Source organism: Trachypithecus francoisi, unplaced genomic scaffold (genome assembly GCF_009764315.1).
Source record: "Trachypithecus francoisi isolate TF-2019V2 unplaced genomic scaffold, Tfra_2.0 Lachesis_group12, whole genome shotgun sequence".
Taxonomy (NCBI): Eukaryota; Metazoa; Chordata; class Mammalia; order Primates; family Cercopithecidae; genus Trachypithecus; species Trachypithecus francoisi.
Genome location: NW_022681457.1, coordinates 3,639,260 through 3,654,288, shown reverse-complemented (window position 1 = coordinate 3,654,288; position 15,029 = coordinate 3,639,260). Strand labels below are relative to the sequence as shown.

General features: G+C 43.9%; 1 protein-coding gene across 1 annotated transcript in view; it reads right to left on the bottom strand.

Moving 5' to 3' along the window:
* The window catches only part of LOC117091495 (caspase recruitment domain-containing protein 8-like), a 32,501-nt gene that overhangs the window by 6,373 nt on the left and 11,099 nt on the right, over nucleotides 1-15,029 (bottom strand). The window contains 7 exon segments of the mRNA XM_033223859.1: nucleotides 5,516-5,641; nucleotides 10,072-10,346; nucleotides 10,421-10,638; nucleotides 11,268-11,418; nucleotides 12,067-12,107; nucleotides 14,347-14,446; nucleotides 14,449-14,486. Coding sequence (XP_033079750.1) covers nucleotides 5,516-5,641; nucleotides 10,072-10,346; nucleotides 10,421-10,638; nucleotides 11,268-11,418; nucleotides 12,067-12,107; nucleotides 14,347-14,446; nucleotides 14,449-14,486 — 949 coding nt within the window.

Genomic DNA, 15,029 nt, shown 5'->3' with positions numbered 1-15,029 from the left:
CAGTTTTCAAAGGGAATGCTTCCAGTTTTTGCCTATTCAGTATGATAGTGGCTGTGGGTTTGTCATAAATAGCTCTTATTATTTTGAGATATGTTCCATCAATACCTAGCTTATTGAGAGTTTTTAGCATGAAGGTTGTTGAATTTTGTCGAAGGCCTGTTCTGCATCTATTGAGGTAATCATTTGGTTTTTGTCATTTGTTTTCTTCATGTGATGGAATATGTTTATTGATTTGCGTATGTTGAACAGCCTTGCATCCTAGGGATGAAGCCAACTTGATCTTGGTGGATAAGCTTTTTGATGTGCTGCTGGATTCGGTTTGCCAGTATTTTATTGAGGATTTTTGCATCAATTGTTCATCAGGGATATTGGTCTAAAATTCTCTTTTGTGTGTGTGTGTCTCTGCCAGGCTTTGGGATCAGGATGATGCTGGCCTCATAAAATGAGTTTGGGAGGATTCCCTCTTTTTCTATTGATTGGAATAGTTTCAGAAGGAATGGTATCGGCTCCTTGTACTTCTGGTAGAATTGGGCTGTGAATCCGTCTGGTCCTGGACTTTTTTTGGTTGGTAGGCTATTAATTATTGCCTCAATTTCAGAGCCTGCTATTGCTCTATTCAGTGATTCAACTTCTTCCTGGTTTAGTCTTGGGAGGGTGTATGTGTCCAGGAATTTTTCCATTTCTTCTAGATCTTCTAGTTTATTTGTGTAGAAGTGTTTATAGTATTCTCTGATGGTAGTTTGTATTTCTGTGGGATCGGTGGTGATATCCCCTTTCTCATTTCTTATTGCATCTACTTGATTATTCTCTCTTTTCTTCTTTATTAGTCTTACTAGCCGTCTATCAATTTTGTTGATCTTTCCAAAATCCAGCTCCTGGATTCATTGATTTTTTGAAGGGTTTTTTGTGTCTCTATCTCCTTCAGTTCTGCTCTGATCTTAGTTATTTCTTGCCTTCTGCTAGCTTTTGAATGTGTTTGCTCTTGCTTCTCTAGTTCTTTTAATTGTGATGTTAGGGTGTCGATTTTAGATATTTCCTGCTTTCTCTTTTGGGCGTTTAGTGCCATAAATGTCCCTCTACACACTGCTTTAAATGTGTCCCAGAGATTCTGTGTCTTTGTTCTCACTGGTTTCAAAGAACATCTTTATTTCTGCCTTCATTTCGTTATTTACCCAGTAGTCACTCTGGAGCAGGTTGTTCAGTTTCCACGTAGTTGTGCGGTTTTTGAGTGAGTTTCTTAATCCTGAGTTCTAATTTGATGGCACTGTGGTCTGAGAGACAGTTTGTTGTGATTTCTGTTCTTTTATATTTGCTGAGGAGTGCTTTACTTGCAACTATGTGGTCCATTTTGGAATAAGTGCGACGTGGTGCTGAGAAGAATGTATATTCTGTTGATTTGGGGTGGAAAGTTCTGTAGATGTCTATTAGGTCTGCTTGGTGCAGAGCTGAGTTCAATTCCTGATATCCTTGTTAACCTTCTGTCTCGTTGATCTGTCTAATATTGACAGTGGGGTGTTAAAGTCTCCCATTATTATTGTGTGGGAGTCTAAGTCTCTTTTTAGGTCTCTCAGGACTTGCTTTATGAATCTGGGTGCTCCTGTATTGGGTGCATATATATTTAGGATAGTTAGCTATTCTTGTTGAATTGATCCCTTTACCATTATGTAATGGTCTTCTTTGTCTCTTTTGATCTTTGTTGGTTTAAAGTCTGTTTAATCAGAGACTAGGATTGCAACCCCTGCTTTTTTTTTTTTTTTTTTTGCTTTCCACTTGCTTGGCAGATTTTCCTCAATCCCTTTATTTTGAGCCTATGTGTGTCTCTGCACATGAGATGGGTCTCCTGAATATGGCACACTGGTAAGTCTTGACTCTTTATCCAATTTGCCAGTCTGTGTCTTTTAATTGGGGCATTTAGCCCATTCACATTTAAGGTTAATATTGTTATGTGTGAAATTGATCCCGTCATTATGGTGTTAGCTCGTTATTTTGCCCGTTAGTTGATGCACTTTTTTCCTCGCATCAGTGGTCTTTACAATTTGGCATGTTTTTGCAGTGGCTTGTACCGGTTGTCCCTTTCCATGTTTAGTGCCTCTTTCAGGAGCTCTTGTAAGGCAGGCCTGGTGGTGACAAAATCTCTCAGCATTTGCTTGTCTGTAAAGGATTTTATTTCTCCTTCACTTATGAAGCTTAGTTTGGTTGAATATGAAATTCTGGATTGAAAATTATTTTCTTTAAGAATGTTGAATATTGGCCCCCACTCTCTTCTGGCTTGTAGGGTTTCTGCCAAGAGAGATCCACTGTTAGTCTGATGGGCTTCCCTTTGTGGGTAACTCGACCTTTCTCTCTGTCTGCCCTAAACATTTTTTCCTTCATTTCAACCTTGGTGAATCTGACAATTATGTGTCTTGGGGTTGCTCTTCTCGAGGAGTATCTTTGTGGCGTTCTCTGTATTTCCTGAATTTGAATGTTGGTCTGCCTTGCTAGGTTGGGGAAGTTCTCCTGGATAATATCCTGCAGAGTGTTCCCCAACTTGGTTCCATTCTCCCCGTCACTTTCAGGTACACCAATCAGACGTAGATTTGGTCTTTTCATATAGTCCCATATTTCTTAGAGGCTTTGTTCTTTTCTTTTTACTCTTTTTACTTTAAACTGCTCACTTCATTTCATTCATTTGATCTTCAATCACTGGTACCCTTTCTTCCACTTGATTGAATTGGCTTCTGAAGCTTGTGCATGCATCACATAGTTCTCGTGCCATAGTTTTCTGCTCCATCAGGTCATTTAAAGTCTTCTCGGCCGGGCGCGGTGGCTCAAGCCTGTAATCCCAGCACTTTGGGAGGCCGAGACGGGCGGATCACAAGGTCAGGAGATCGAGACCATCCTGGCGAACACAGTGAAACCCCGTCTCTACTAAAAATACAAAAAACTAGCCGGTGAGGTGGCGGGCGCCTGTAGTCCCAGCTACTTGGGAGGCTGAGGCAGGAGAATGGCGTGAACCCGGGAGGCGGAGCTTGCAGTGAGCTGAGATCCAGCCACTGCACTCCAGCCTGGGCGACAGAGCGAGACTCTGCCTCAAAAAAAAAAAAAAAAAGTCTTCTCTACACTGTTTATTCTAGTTAGTCATTCGTCTAATCTTTTTTCAAGGTTTTTAGCTTCCTTGCGATGGGTTAGAACATGCTTCTTTAGCTTGGAGAAGTTTGTTATTACCGACTTTCTGAAGCCTACTTCTGTCAACTCGTCAAAGTCATTCTCTGTCCTGCTTTGTTCCATTGCTAGCGAGGAGCTGCAATCCTTTGGAGGAGAAGGGGCGCTCTGGTGTTTTTTTTTTTTTTTGAGATGAAGTCTCGCTCTGTTGCCCAGGCTGGAGTGCAGTGGCGCGATCTCGCCTCACTGCAAGCTCCGCCTCCCGGGTTCACGCCATTCTTCTGTCTCAGCCTCCCAAGTAGCTGGGACTACAGGCGCCGCCACCATGCCTGGCTAATTTTTTGTATTTTTAGTAGAGACGGGGTTTCACCATGTTAGCCAGGATGGTCTTGATCTCCTGACCTCGTGATCCGCCCGCCTCGGCCTCCCAAAGTGCTGGGATTACAGGCGTGAGCCACCATGCCCGGCTGGGGTGCTCTGGTTTTTAGAATTTTCAGCTTTTCTGCTCTGGTTTCTCCCCATCTTTGTGGTTTTATCTACCTTTGGTCTTTGATGATGGTGACCTACAGATGAGGTTTTGATGTAGATGTCCTTTTTGTTGATGTTGATGCTATTCCTTTCTGTTTGTTAGTTTTCCTTCTAACAATCAGGTCCCTCAGCTGCAGGTCTGTTGGAGTTTGCTGGAGGTCCACTCCAGACCCTGTTTACCTGGGTATCACCAGTGGAGGCTGCAGAACGGCAACTATTGCTGCCTGATCCTTCCTCCGGAAGCTTCATCTCAGAGGGGCACCCGGCTGTATGAGGTGTCAGTCAGCCCCTACTGGGAGGTGTCTCCAAGTTGGGCTACATGGGGGTCAGAGACCCACTTGAGTAGGCAGAGCTGAAACACTGCGCTGGGAGAACCACTGTTCTCTTCAGAGTTGTCAGACAGGGTTGTTTAAGTCTGCAGAAGTTTCTGCTGCCTTTTGTTCAGCTATGCCCTGCCCCCAGAGGTGGAGTCTACAGAGGCAGGTGGGCTCCACCTGAGGTCAGGAGTTCGAGACCAGCCATGGGCAACATGGTGAAATCCCATCTCTACTAAAAATACAAAAAATTAGTCAGGCATGGTGGCGCACCCCTGTAATCTCAGCAACTTGGGAGGTTGAGGCACAAACATCCCTTGAACCAGGGAGGAGGAGGTTGCTGTGAGCACCCAGCCTGGGAGACAGAGTAAGACTCTGTCTCAAAAAAGTAAAGAAACAACAATAACAAAAAATAAAATGGACTGAGATGCATTTTTTTCCCATTCAAATTGGAAAACAATTAATTTTGATACTTTATTCTAGAGATGGATATTTTGTTGGATAATCTCGTTCTTTATTCTTGAGAACTTGTATTGTGGGAAATCTTTGAAAATCTCTTTGGAAATGCACTAGCTTTAACTTGGTGAGTTCTCTTTGAATCAGTCATTTGTCTTAGGGCACTCTAGCTACACATGAAAAATGCAAAACTGTATGAATTGAAATATTTATTGCCAGGCACTTGTTATGAGAAACTACAAGCACTCAACTATGCTGAATAATAATGAAGTGATTTTAAAAGCTCTAGGGTTTTAGCTACATGGCATATTATGTCCTATTAAAATAATATGTAGGAATAATTTCTATTGTGCAGAAATATACAGTAATCTCCAGTAAAAATACATAAAATATAATACATATCATATTTTTTTAATTTTATTTATTTTATTTTTTGAGATGCAGTCTCACTCTATTGCCCAGGGTAGAGTGCAGTAGTGCGATCTCAGCTCACTGCAACCTCCAGCTCCCGGGTTCAAGTGATTTTCCTGCCTCAGCCTCCTGAGTAGCTGGGATTATAGGCGCACGCCACCACACCCGGCTAATTTTTTTGTGTGTTTTTAGTAGAGAAGGGGTTTCACCGTGTTGGTCAGGCTGGTCTCGAACTCTTGACTCATGATCTGCCTGCCACGGCCTCCCAAACTGCTGGGATTACAGGTGTGAGCCACCGAGCCCAGCCAAGATATTATATTTCTTCATTCAAACACCTTAACAAATACTTGTTAAGTGACTTAGCTAGGCGAGATGTCAGGCCTGCAGGGAACCATAACAGAGAAGTGGAAACTTCAGTTCAGATAACTAAATGTACACTTTTAATCACAATATAAGTGCCCCAAATGCCAAAATGTTACCTCTGCCTGTGTTAAGGTTTTGGAAATACTTAATTTGATTAAGACTGTTTTCCTATATTTTCAATTTTTTAAAACTTTGTATTCATGATTAATGAAAAAAATTGCATTTTGCTAAAATTCTTCTATTTGTTGCAAAAGTACAAAATATTCTGAAATCTATTGTTAGATTTGAATTCTACCAACCGTGGGTATTATTTCCAGATGAGCAGAATTAGACACACTATAACAAGCACCAAAGGTCAGGGGTTCCACTGGGGGTGAAGTCTGTAGACGCACACCGCAGAAGCGATCTTCCTCGTCATCTATCATCTGAGGAATAAGGGGGAGAAACACCAGAAAGCACACAGAAAAAGAAATAAGCACAAATAGTGGCATAAAAGTTTTCTACATATTGTATTAAGTAGCATGTAGGATATGATTCAGTTGATGTAAAGATTGAGATGATGGGGCCAGGCACGGTGGCTCACGCCTGTCATCCCAGCACTTTGGGAGGCCGAGGCAGGTGGGTCACCTAAAGTCAGGAGTTTAAGACCAGCCTGGCCAACATGGTGAAATCCCATCTCTACTAAAAATACAAAAATTAGCTGGGCATGGTGACTGACGTCTGTAATCCCAGCTACTTGGAGGCTGAGGCAGGAGAATCGCTTCAACCCAGAAGGCAGAAGTTGCAGTGAGCTGAGGTCATGCCACTGCACTCCAGCCTGGGCGACAGAGTGAGACTCCGTTTCAAAAAAATAGATTGAGATGATAGATAGACAGATTATATTTTTATAATCTATAAATTTTATAATCTATTAAAATTTTATAATCTATTTTAATAAAATATGCAAATAATTTATTGCTCCATAATTTTCACAGTGGATGCACCCATGTATCCAACACCCAGAAGGAGATACAGAGATAAATAGACAGGTGGTAGAGTGGTAAACTAGATAGATAGATGTAAATATGCCTCTATGCCAAATAGATATGGTATTAACCTTTCGCTGATGAATATCTCAGAGCCAAAGGGTTTCCTGTGAATGGTAAACTTATCATAAATTCCTGTACAGTTTGATTTTATTTTTACACTGTGGAGAGTTTGGCCAGGGGACTTATAAAACCAGAGGACAAAGGGGATTCCTTTTGGTGCCTCAGGTGAGGACTGGTAGCTCGGCTGTGTCTGTGAACACGTCTCTGAGGGGTGAGGGTAGAGATGTCACTTCTGTCCATCACAGGGCTGCTGTGAGATGCTCGGCCACCTGAGCACCGGGGAGCAGATACAGAAGAGTGAGGTCCCCTCTGAGAGGCCCAGCAGCTGGAGCAGAAGGCAAGACCTCAGAATTATCTGAGCTGCCACCAAAGACATAGAATGGAATTCAATCAATAAGAAAACCTTTCAGAAGTCTCAGGGGCAACTCAATAGAGACTTTATGGAATTAACGAGCAAGAATTTAAACTAAAAGCAATTGACAGTAGGTGGCGTTACGAGTCCGGCTGTTAGACACCCTTGGGGTAATGACTGGGAGAGGGTTCAAGGGGCCTCAGAGAAGTTGGAGATGTTCTGTATCTTGCTCTGGGTGCTGGATACATGGGCGTGTCCACTCTGAAAATTATGGAGCAATACATTATATGCATATTACATTAATTTAAAAATATCAATGATATTGACAAAGAAAGGATGGGCAAAGCTGAAACCTAAACTGGGCCTGGAAGATCAAATAAAAGAAAAAAAATTCAATTTGTGTTGAGCAAAGAGATGAAATCATGATGGGGATGAAGCAAAGATGGGATGTGGAGACCTATCCAGGAGGCATCCCACATATGCCTATAAAGAGAACCAACTCCAGAAGGATAAAAAGAAACTGATGGAGGAAAGACATGATGTATCCTGCCATCTCTGATGGATGATTATTTTAAATGAACAGATACATTCAATGTAAATTATAACAACAACAGATTGGAAGTATAAGAACCAAAGACTTCAGTATAATATTGACAGGGTTATCTTTATGGACCGATTTCTGCAGAGGTTGAGAGACATACTGCTGTACTTATTTTCAAAGAATAGAAGGGCATTCTTTAGTTTTTAGAGATTTTACTATACACACATATATTTTTCCCATAGCATGAACATTCCATGTAAAATCTTAGGTTGTCATGTTTTTCACTATTTCTTCACTGATGCATCCCCATCCCCTAAAATAGTACCTGGAATATATAAGGCACACAATAAATATTTGTTGAATACATGGATTAGTCCGTTCTCATGCTGCTATAATGGACTGCCTAAGACTGGGTAATTCACACATGCAAGAAGTTGAATTGACTTACAGTTCCACGTGGCTGGGGAGGTCTCACAATCATGGTGGAAGACAGAGGAGGAGCAAAGTCACATCTTACATGGCAGCAGGCAAGAGAGATCCTTTGCAGGAAACTCCCCTTTATAAAACCATCAGATCTCATGAGACTTATTTGCTATCATGAGAAGAGCACAGGAAAAACCTGCCCTCATGATTCAATCACCTCCCACAACACTTGGGAATCATGGGAGCTACAATTCAAAATGAGATTTGGGTGGGGACACAGCATTACAGTAATGGAAGTATGAAAGATCAGGGTGGGCTGGGTGCGGTGGCTCAAGCCTGTAATCCCAGCACTTTGGGAGGCTGAGACGGGTGGATCACGAGGTCAGGAGATCGAGACCATCCTGGCTAACACAGTGAAACCCTGTCTCTACTAAAAAAAATACAAAAAAACTAGCCAGGCAAGGTGGCAGGCGCCTGTAGTCCCAGTTACTTGGGAGGCTGAGGCAGGAGAATGGTGTAAACCTGGGAGGCGGAGCTTGCAGTGAGCTGAGATCTTGCCACTGCACTCCAGACTGGGCGACACAGCGAGACTCCGTCTCAAAAAAAAAAAAGAAAAGATCAGGGTGTTATGACACCCCCAGAGGAACATAGTAATTCTCTACCAATGAATCCTAATAAAAATGAAATTTGTAAAGTGCCAGATAAATAATTCAAAAGATTGAACTTAAAGAAGCTCAAGAAGAGATGCAAGATAAATCTGAAAGCCAATACAACGAAATCTGAAAATTCATTCAGGATGTGCACTAGAGATTTACCAAGGAGACAGATATCTTTAAAAAATTAACATCTAGAAATGAAAGATTCATTGAAAAAATTACAAAATACGGTGGAAAGCTTTAATCATAGACTAGACCAAGCAGAGGAGAGAACCTGAAGTCTTTTTAATTAACCCAGTCAGACTAAAATAAAATAATAAATAAAAAAGAAGTATGGGGCTACATAAAGCAACGAAACTTATGAATCATCAGTATTTCAAGGGAGAAGAAGAAGGGAAAAATTTAGAATCTAAGAAAATAATTGGCGAACATGTTCCTAGCCTAGCAAGATATTGAAAGATCTGAATACAGGCGGTCCAAATCATCACCACTAACATACCCTGCAACATGAACTTCACCACGATATGGAGTCATCAGACTGTCTAACACCAAGTGAAGGGAAATATCCGAAAATCAGAAAGAGAAAAGCATCTAGTCATCTAGAAAGGAAACTCCATTCAATTAACAGTCGACATCTCAGCAGGAACCTTATGAGCCAGAAGACAATGGAGTTGTATTTTCAAACTGCTTAAAAAAACCCTGCCAACCACAGACGCCACCATGCCTGACTAATTTTTGTATTTTTAGTAGACACGGGGTTTCACCACGTTGGCCAGGTTGGTCTCCAGTTCCTGACCTCAGGCGATCTGCCCCCCTCAGCCTCCCGAAGTGCTGGGATTACAGGCGAGAGCCATCGCCCCCAGCCAATTGTCTCCTGTATTTAAATTACCCACAGTAACCACCTTAATACAGCCAGGCATGCTCTCGCCTCTTGTGATTGGGATGCGAAGATGGTAGGCACCAGGACAGTAAAGTTGAATGAAATCTTCCTGGCATAATCTTCCCACCAAGGCTGGAGGCACAAAAGCAGCATTTTATTCAGAAACACAGCAGCTGTGGAGCTGCAGAAAGCAGAACATCTGCTTCATCACTAACCTAAGAGAGGGTGTGGGACCATCAGCCTTTTGTAAATGCACTAGAGGGAGATGCCACTGAAAGGAAGGAGTTATCCCAGAGGTGTGAGCGAGTGTGAGACTGTCATTCAGATATTATCCATCTAAAATTTGGTGAGAGAGGCCGGGCGCGGTGACTCATGCCTGTAAATTCAGCACTTGGGAGGCTGAGGCAGGAGGGTCACCAAAGGTCTGGAGTTCAAGACCAGCCTGGCCAACATAGTGAAATCCGTCTCTACTAAAAATACAAAAAGTTAGCCAGGCATTACGGCGTTTGCCTGTAATCCCAGCTACTCGGAAGGCTGAGGCAGAAGAATCGCTTAAACCCAGGAGGCGGAGGTTGTAGCAAGATCATACCGCTGCATTCCAGCTTGGGTGACAGAGCAAGACCCTGTCTCAGACATAAAATAAAATGTGATGAGAGAATCTCTGCTATTACTTCTTCTAACCATCTCCTCCTTGAGAGCCAGAAAAGGAAGTTTCCTTCCCAGTAGTCCTGAATTTCTATGGGGATTCTTGCATGTGGCTCAATATTCAGCACCTACAGGTGACCCTCGGGGAGGTGATCCATGTTCTCTCTATGAAAACTGTGTCTTGACCTTTCTGTTCCACTGCAGGGGCCGAGGGAATAACCTGGAAATATCATTGTCATCTTCTCTGGTCTCCTAAATCGCTCAGCTTACCTTCATTAGCAAGGCGTCGCTGGGGACAAGGTACAAGTGGAACTTAACGTCTTCAGGGTGGGGGTGAAAATAGAGCAACATGTTGGAGGTGATGGGGATGGAGAGGCGAGTCCCCCTGGCGATCCGCAGCAGGATGCCCATCAGAGAGAAGCTGGGGTTTTCCAGGACAGCATAGAAAGGCTCTACCCGGGATGGCTGCTCCAGGACCATCCCTTCATCCTTAAAATGGGCCACGAGGAACCAGGAGACGTCCACCTCACCTGCCGCAGGAGAACCGCAACAGCAGTGAGACAGCACGCGCCCCGGCAGCCCCCACAGCCTCTGCTCACCCCGCATTACCTTGGAGGAGATGAAGTGGGGAGGTGGATTTCGGCCACAGCCTCCTCTGGCTCTGCAGTGACGGCAAACAAGGGGCCGGCCGCCAGCCACTGTTCATGGTGCTGCAGGTCCAGGCCCAGGTGCTGACTCCAGGAACCAAACGCAATCGTCACCGTGACCGCATCCCTTACCACGAAGCCGAGGCCGGTGGCTGACCACAGATACCAGCCAGCAGTGGGGAACCGAAGGCTGAAAGGAGCCAGAGTGATGTCATGACGGGAGAACCCCAGGATTTAAGCAGCGATGTGCAGAGGGAGGTGGGATTTGAAGTGAGGTGAGGTTCAGGACCCATCTGTGACTTTCACTACATTAGAAAATGCTGGGGAGTTCATTAACCTCTCTGGGCCCCAATTTCTCTGCATTCTATATATGTTGACATTAAAATATCAATTTCACAGCACATGGAATAAACATATTATTGATGAAATGTTAGCTATCATAAGGGATGGAGCCGATATGCTTCCATTTTTATTTTTATATTATTTAATTATTTTTGAGATGAATTCTCGCTCTGTCACCTAGGCTGCAGTGCAGTGGTGAGGTCTCATCTCACTGCAACCTCTGACTCCTGGGTTCAAGCGATTCTCCTTTCTCACCCTCCTGATTAGCTGGGACTACAGGCAGGTGCCACCACGCCTGGTTAATTTTTGTAGTTTTAGTAGAGACAGGGTTTCATCATGTTGGCCATGCTGGTATCGAACTCCTAACCTCATGATCCGCCCTCCTTGGCCTCCCAAAGTGCTGAGTCACCACACCCGGCCTACACACTTCCTTTATATCAGAGCGGTTTTCAAATCATCAGCATCTTCCGTTCTTACCTGTATGTGTTTGTGCTCTTATCAATCAACTCAACATCCACATTTCCTTCAGGCCCCAGAAACTGATGATTTGTATAATCTTGTTCAACCTCAAAACCGAGTTTAGCAGCATAAGAGGAAACTATTTGATTCTCTTCTGAGCAAATATCTCCTGAAAAGAAAATACTAGACATGTAAGCGGTAAAGAGTTGGAAGAGGCATGGCCTGAAGGATTCCTGGAGGCTGAATTACACAGATGCTGTTGGGAATACAGATATCAAATAAGAACAGAGAGTGACCAGAATATGCGGTTCTGCTTCTTTGAATCCAGACAAGGAAAGGCACAAGAATATTCTCTGTCATGACTAAAAGTATACCCCAAATTCCACAGGGCTTTCTGGGAAGCCAGGCTGGACAGCTTTGGTAGGAGGCACCGTTTGCTGAGGACTGGAACCAATGCACCTACATTTCTACTGGCCCCAAAGAACAGATGACACCTTCTGCTGGTGAGGCAAGTCCAGGTCAGAAAAGGATCGAGCTCCAAAGCTGAAGAGGCAAAAGAGCTTGCCTTCTTCCTTGTCCCTGCTGCTGTCCCCAGCCACCAGGACCACCCCCTGGTTCCCCTGAGCATTTCCGTGCCCCGGCGGTGAGAGGCTTACATGTCCCCATTTAAACTGCACCGTGCACTGTGGCCGAGGTAAGGAAACCACTCCTGATCTTCACTGCAGAGAAGACTCTAAATTGTCTTCTCCACATAAAATAACATTTTATTTTCCATCAATCCACATGCCCTTCAATCCTCTCCCTATTAGTCCATTACCTGATTCTTGTCCCTCTGAAGATTCCTGCTGTTCTGATACACTGGAGGTGGGGATCCCCATGTCACAAAAAGATGAAAAATATCAAGAATTAGTTGATGAAGATGAAGACGATGTTATTAAAAACTGGAGCTGCACTGTCCAGTAGAGTAGCCGCTACCCAGATATGTGGTTTAAATTTGTATGAATTAAACTTAGGTAAACTTTGGTTTCTCAGTTGCACCATCCACATTTCAACTTCTCGAACACCTACATGTCACTCATGGCGACAACACTGTGTAGCAGAGAACGGAACACTCCTGTCATCACAGAAAGTTCTCTTGGGACAGATCTAGACTATCAAAAAATAGAAGACATTTTGAATGAAGATATCTTTATCCAGATTTATAAATAATAGAGCTAAGGTGCTCCCTAGAGCCAAATATATCTCAGCATCTCTCCCTCTTCTCTTTGTCCTGTGCTCATGTTCAACGTGGACACAGCCAGCTTCTCTGGCTTAAATTGATTGCTCCAATTGGTATCATATGATGCTGGAATCAAAGACTGAAGCAGTAATTCACCAATGCACAAAATGCATGCATTTATATTCCAAGTTAATTCCAAACTTGACCACACCTGGCAAGCTTTAAAAACCACCCAGTACCCAGGTCACAGCCCACACCAATTGAATCAGAAATCTGGAGGTGGCACCAAAGCATCGGGGGGGGGGGGGGGGGGGCTTTCAAAGACTCACAGGTGGTTCCAATATTAGCCAACATGGGCTCCATGATCTACAGCGTGAGCCAGTGGTTCGTCAGGCCCCTGGAGAGAAATCTGCCCTAACACAGGCAATCCCTTCTGGAGGAAGGCAACCAACTCCATCAAATTCTCTGCCTTTGATCTGTTCCTCGAGGTGTCTGTTTATTTCAACGTGAAAGAGACCAGCAGAAAAATTGACACGTGGATTAGGTTTAAAAACAACAGGTACCTGGAGAAGCGGGATGAAGAGAAAGGCTTTACAGTGCTTTTCTCAGAAGGGTTGTGTAGGCAAGTCAAGCATGGAGAGACCCTTGGCCTGACATCCTAAGACTGGTTGCTGTTTGCGGCTACACATTTTGCTGTGGATTCGGGTAGCCTCAGGCAAAGCAGCAAGAGTAAACATGCCATTTTATAGTCTCTCTCCTGGTGCATGTGCATGATGGAGTCTGCCTGCTGAGGAGGGGTTTAGAAGGTGGGAGGAAGCCAGCGCAGAAATGCAGACAGCGCATCCCAGATCGTGAGAGCCGACGGTTCCATTTTCAGGGACTTTGCAACCAAGTTGTTCCACACAACCATTAGTCTAAATTAAACGATACAAGCTAACATTTAAATAAATCATATTAAAACCAAAAGTAATACATGCTAAAACATACCAATTTTCAGTCATTTTCCTACACTGTCCAGCAGTCTATGCTCTTGAGGTTATTCATGTCTATCGTATCTGTGTGGTGAAAGTAGGATGAGAGGCTTCTGCACGTGTCCTCCCAACTCCCTCACCAGGGGCTTCACGTTGGTAGTTTGAAACCTGCCACGATGGGGATATTCAACCCTTGGAAATTAGCATACGCTACAAAGAGATCCATTCTCCCCTCCCCGATGTTAAATCTCAGGACTCCACTGTGGCCTTCAGCCTCATCATCAGCCAGTTTCCTAGAGAAGGAGGTTGGTTTTAGGCATTGGGTAACAGCTCAACCAATAACCCAGTGGTCTTTGATTGCCTTGCTCATTGCCGTTTTGTGTGTAGGTTCTCTAGACACCTCCGTGGAAGAAAATGTCATTGCCCAAGGCTTGCTTCAGAAATTTCTGGATTCATTGCTAGTATTGCATAAGCTCATTCACTCTCCCCTGAGTTCCATGAAAAACACCCAAATTCCTCTCATTCACATGTTCCTCTATGATATTAAGACACAGCGTCCAACCGTTTTCCAACGGAATAGCTTTTCTTTCTTTCTTTTTTTTTTTTTTGAGACGGAGTCTCGCTCTGTCGCCCAGGCTGGAGTGCAGTGGCCGGATCTCGGCTCACTGCAAGCTCCGCCTCCCGGGTTCACGCCATTCTCCTGCCTCAGCCTCCGGAGTAGCTGGGACTACAGGTGCCCGCCACCACGCCCGGCTAATTTTTTGTATTTTTAATAGAGACGGGGTTTCACCGTGTTAGCCAGGATGGTCTCGGTCTCCTGACCTCGTGATCCACCCGCCTCGGCCTCCCAAAGTGCTGGGATTACAGGCGTGAGCCACCGCGCCCGGCCCAGAATAGCTTTTCTTACCTGGGAATGTCCTCCCCAGATGGTTGATCCTCAGGAGAAGCAGTGAACCATAATGCCTCCGCCTCTGTCTCATCACCTTCTTCGAAAAATATAAGATGCTACCACACATCTGAGAAACATGGGGTAACTCCCTGTATACCCTGGAAAACAAGAATAGAATTTTTCTATGAATATAAGGTAGGTGCCTGATGATAGCATGGCCTGTGCACGAAGATTTTATGTTAATAGCCATAGACCCCATATTTTATCTTAGGGAAGTCTTTCCTCAGGCCCGCACGACTCCATCTCACCTCTCATCACGTAAAATTTAACTGGATGCCTGTTTCCCACTACATGCTGCTTTTTCCATCCTAGGAAGCAGATGTCAGTCAATTCTCAACATCTAGCATTTGCCACAAACTTTGGTTTCATAATAGGTCAACAAGTATGTTGACCTATATAACCTTGCTAAGAATTTTAGGGAAAGGACGAGATTCCCAGTTTGACTTTTGACCTCAGGTGATCCACCTGCCCTCGCCTCTCGTGCGCTAGGATTATAGGTCTGAGTCACTGGGCCGCGACCTCTTTTTCCTACATCTTATGAGACAGAAACTCTTCTGAAATAAAAACTTATGATAACAAAGAAGAAAAGTAACATACTAATTTTTATGCAAATAACCTACACGTCTTTGCTTCTTATGAAT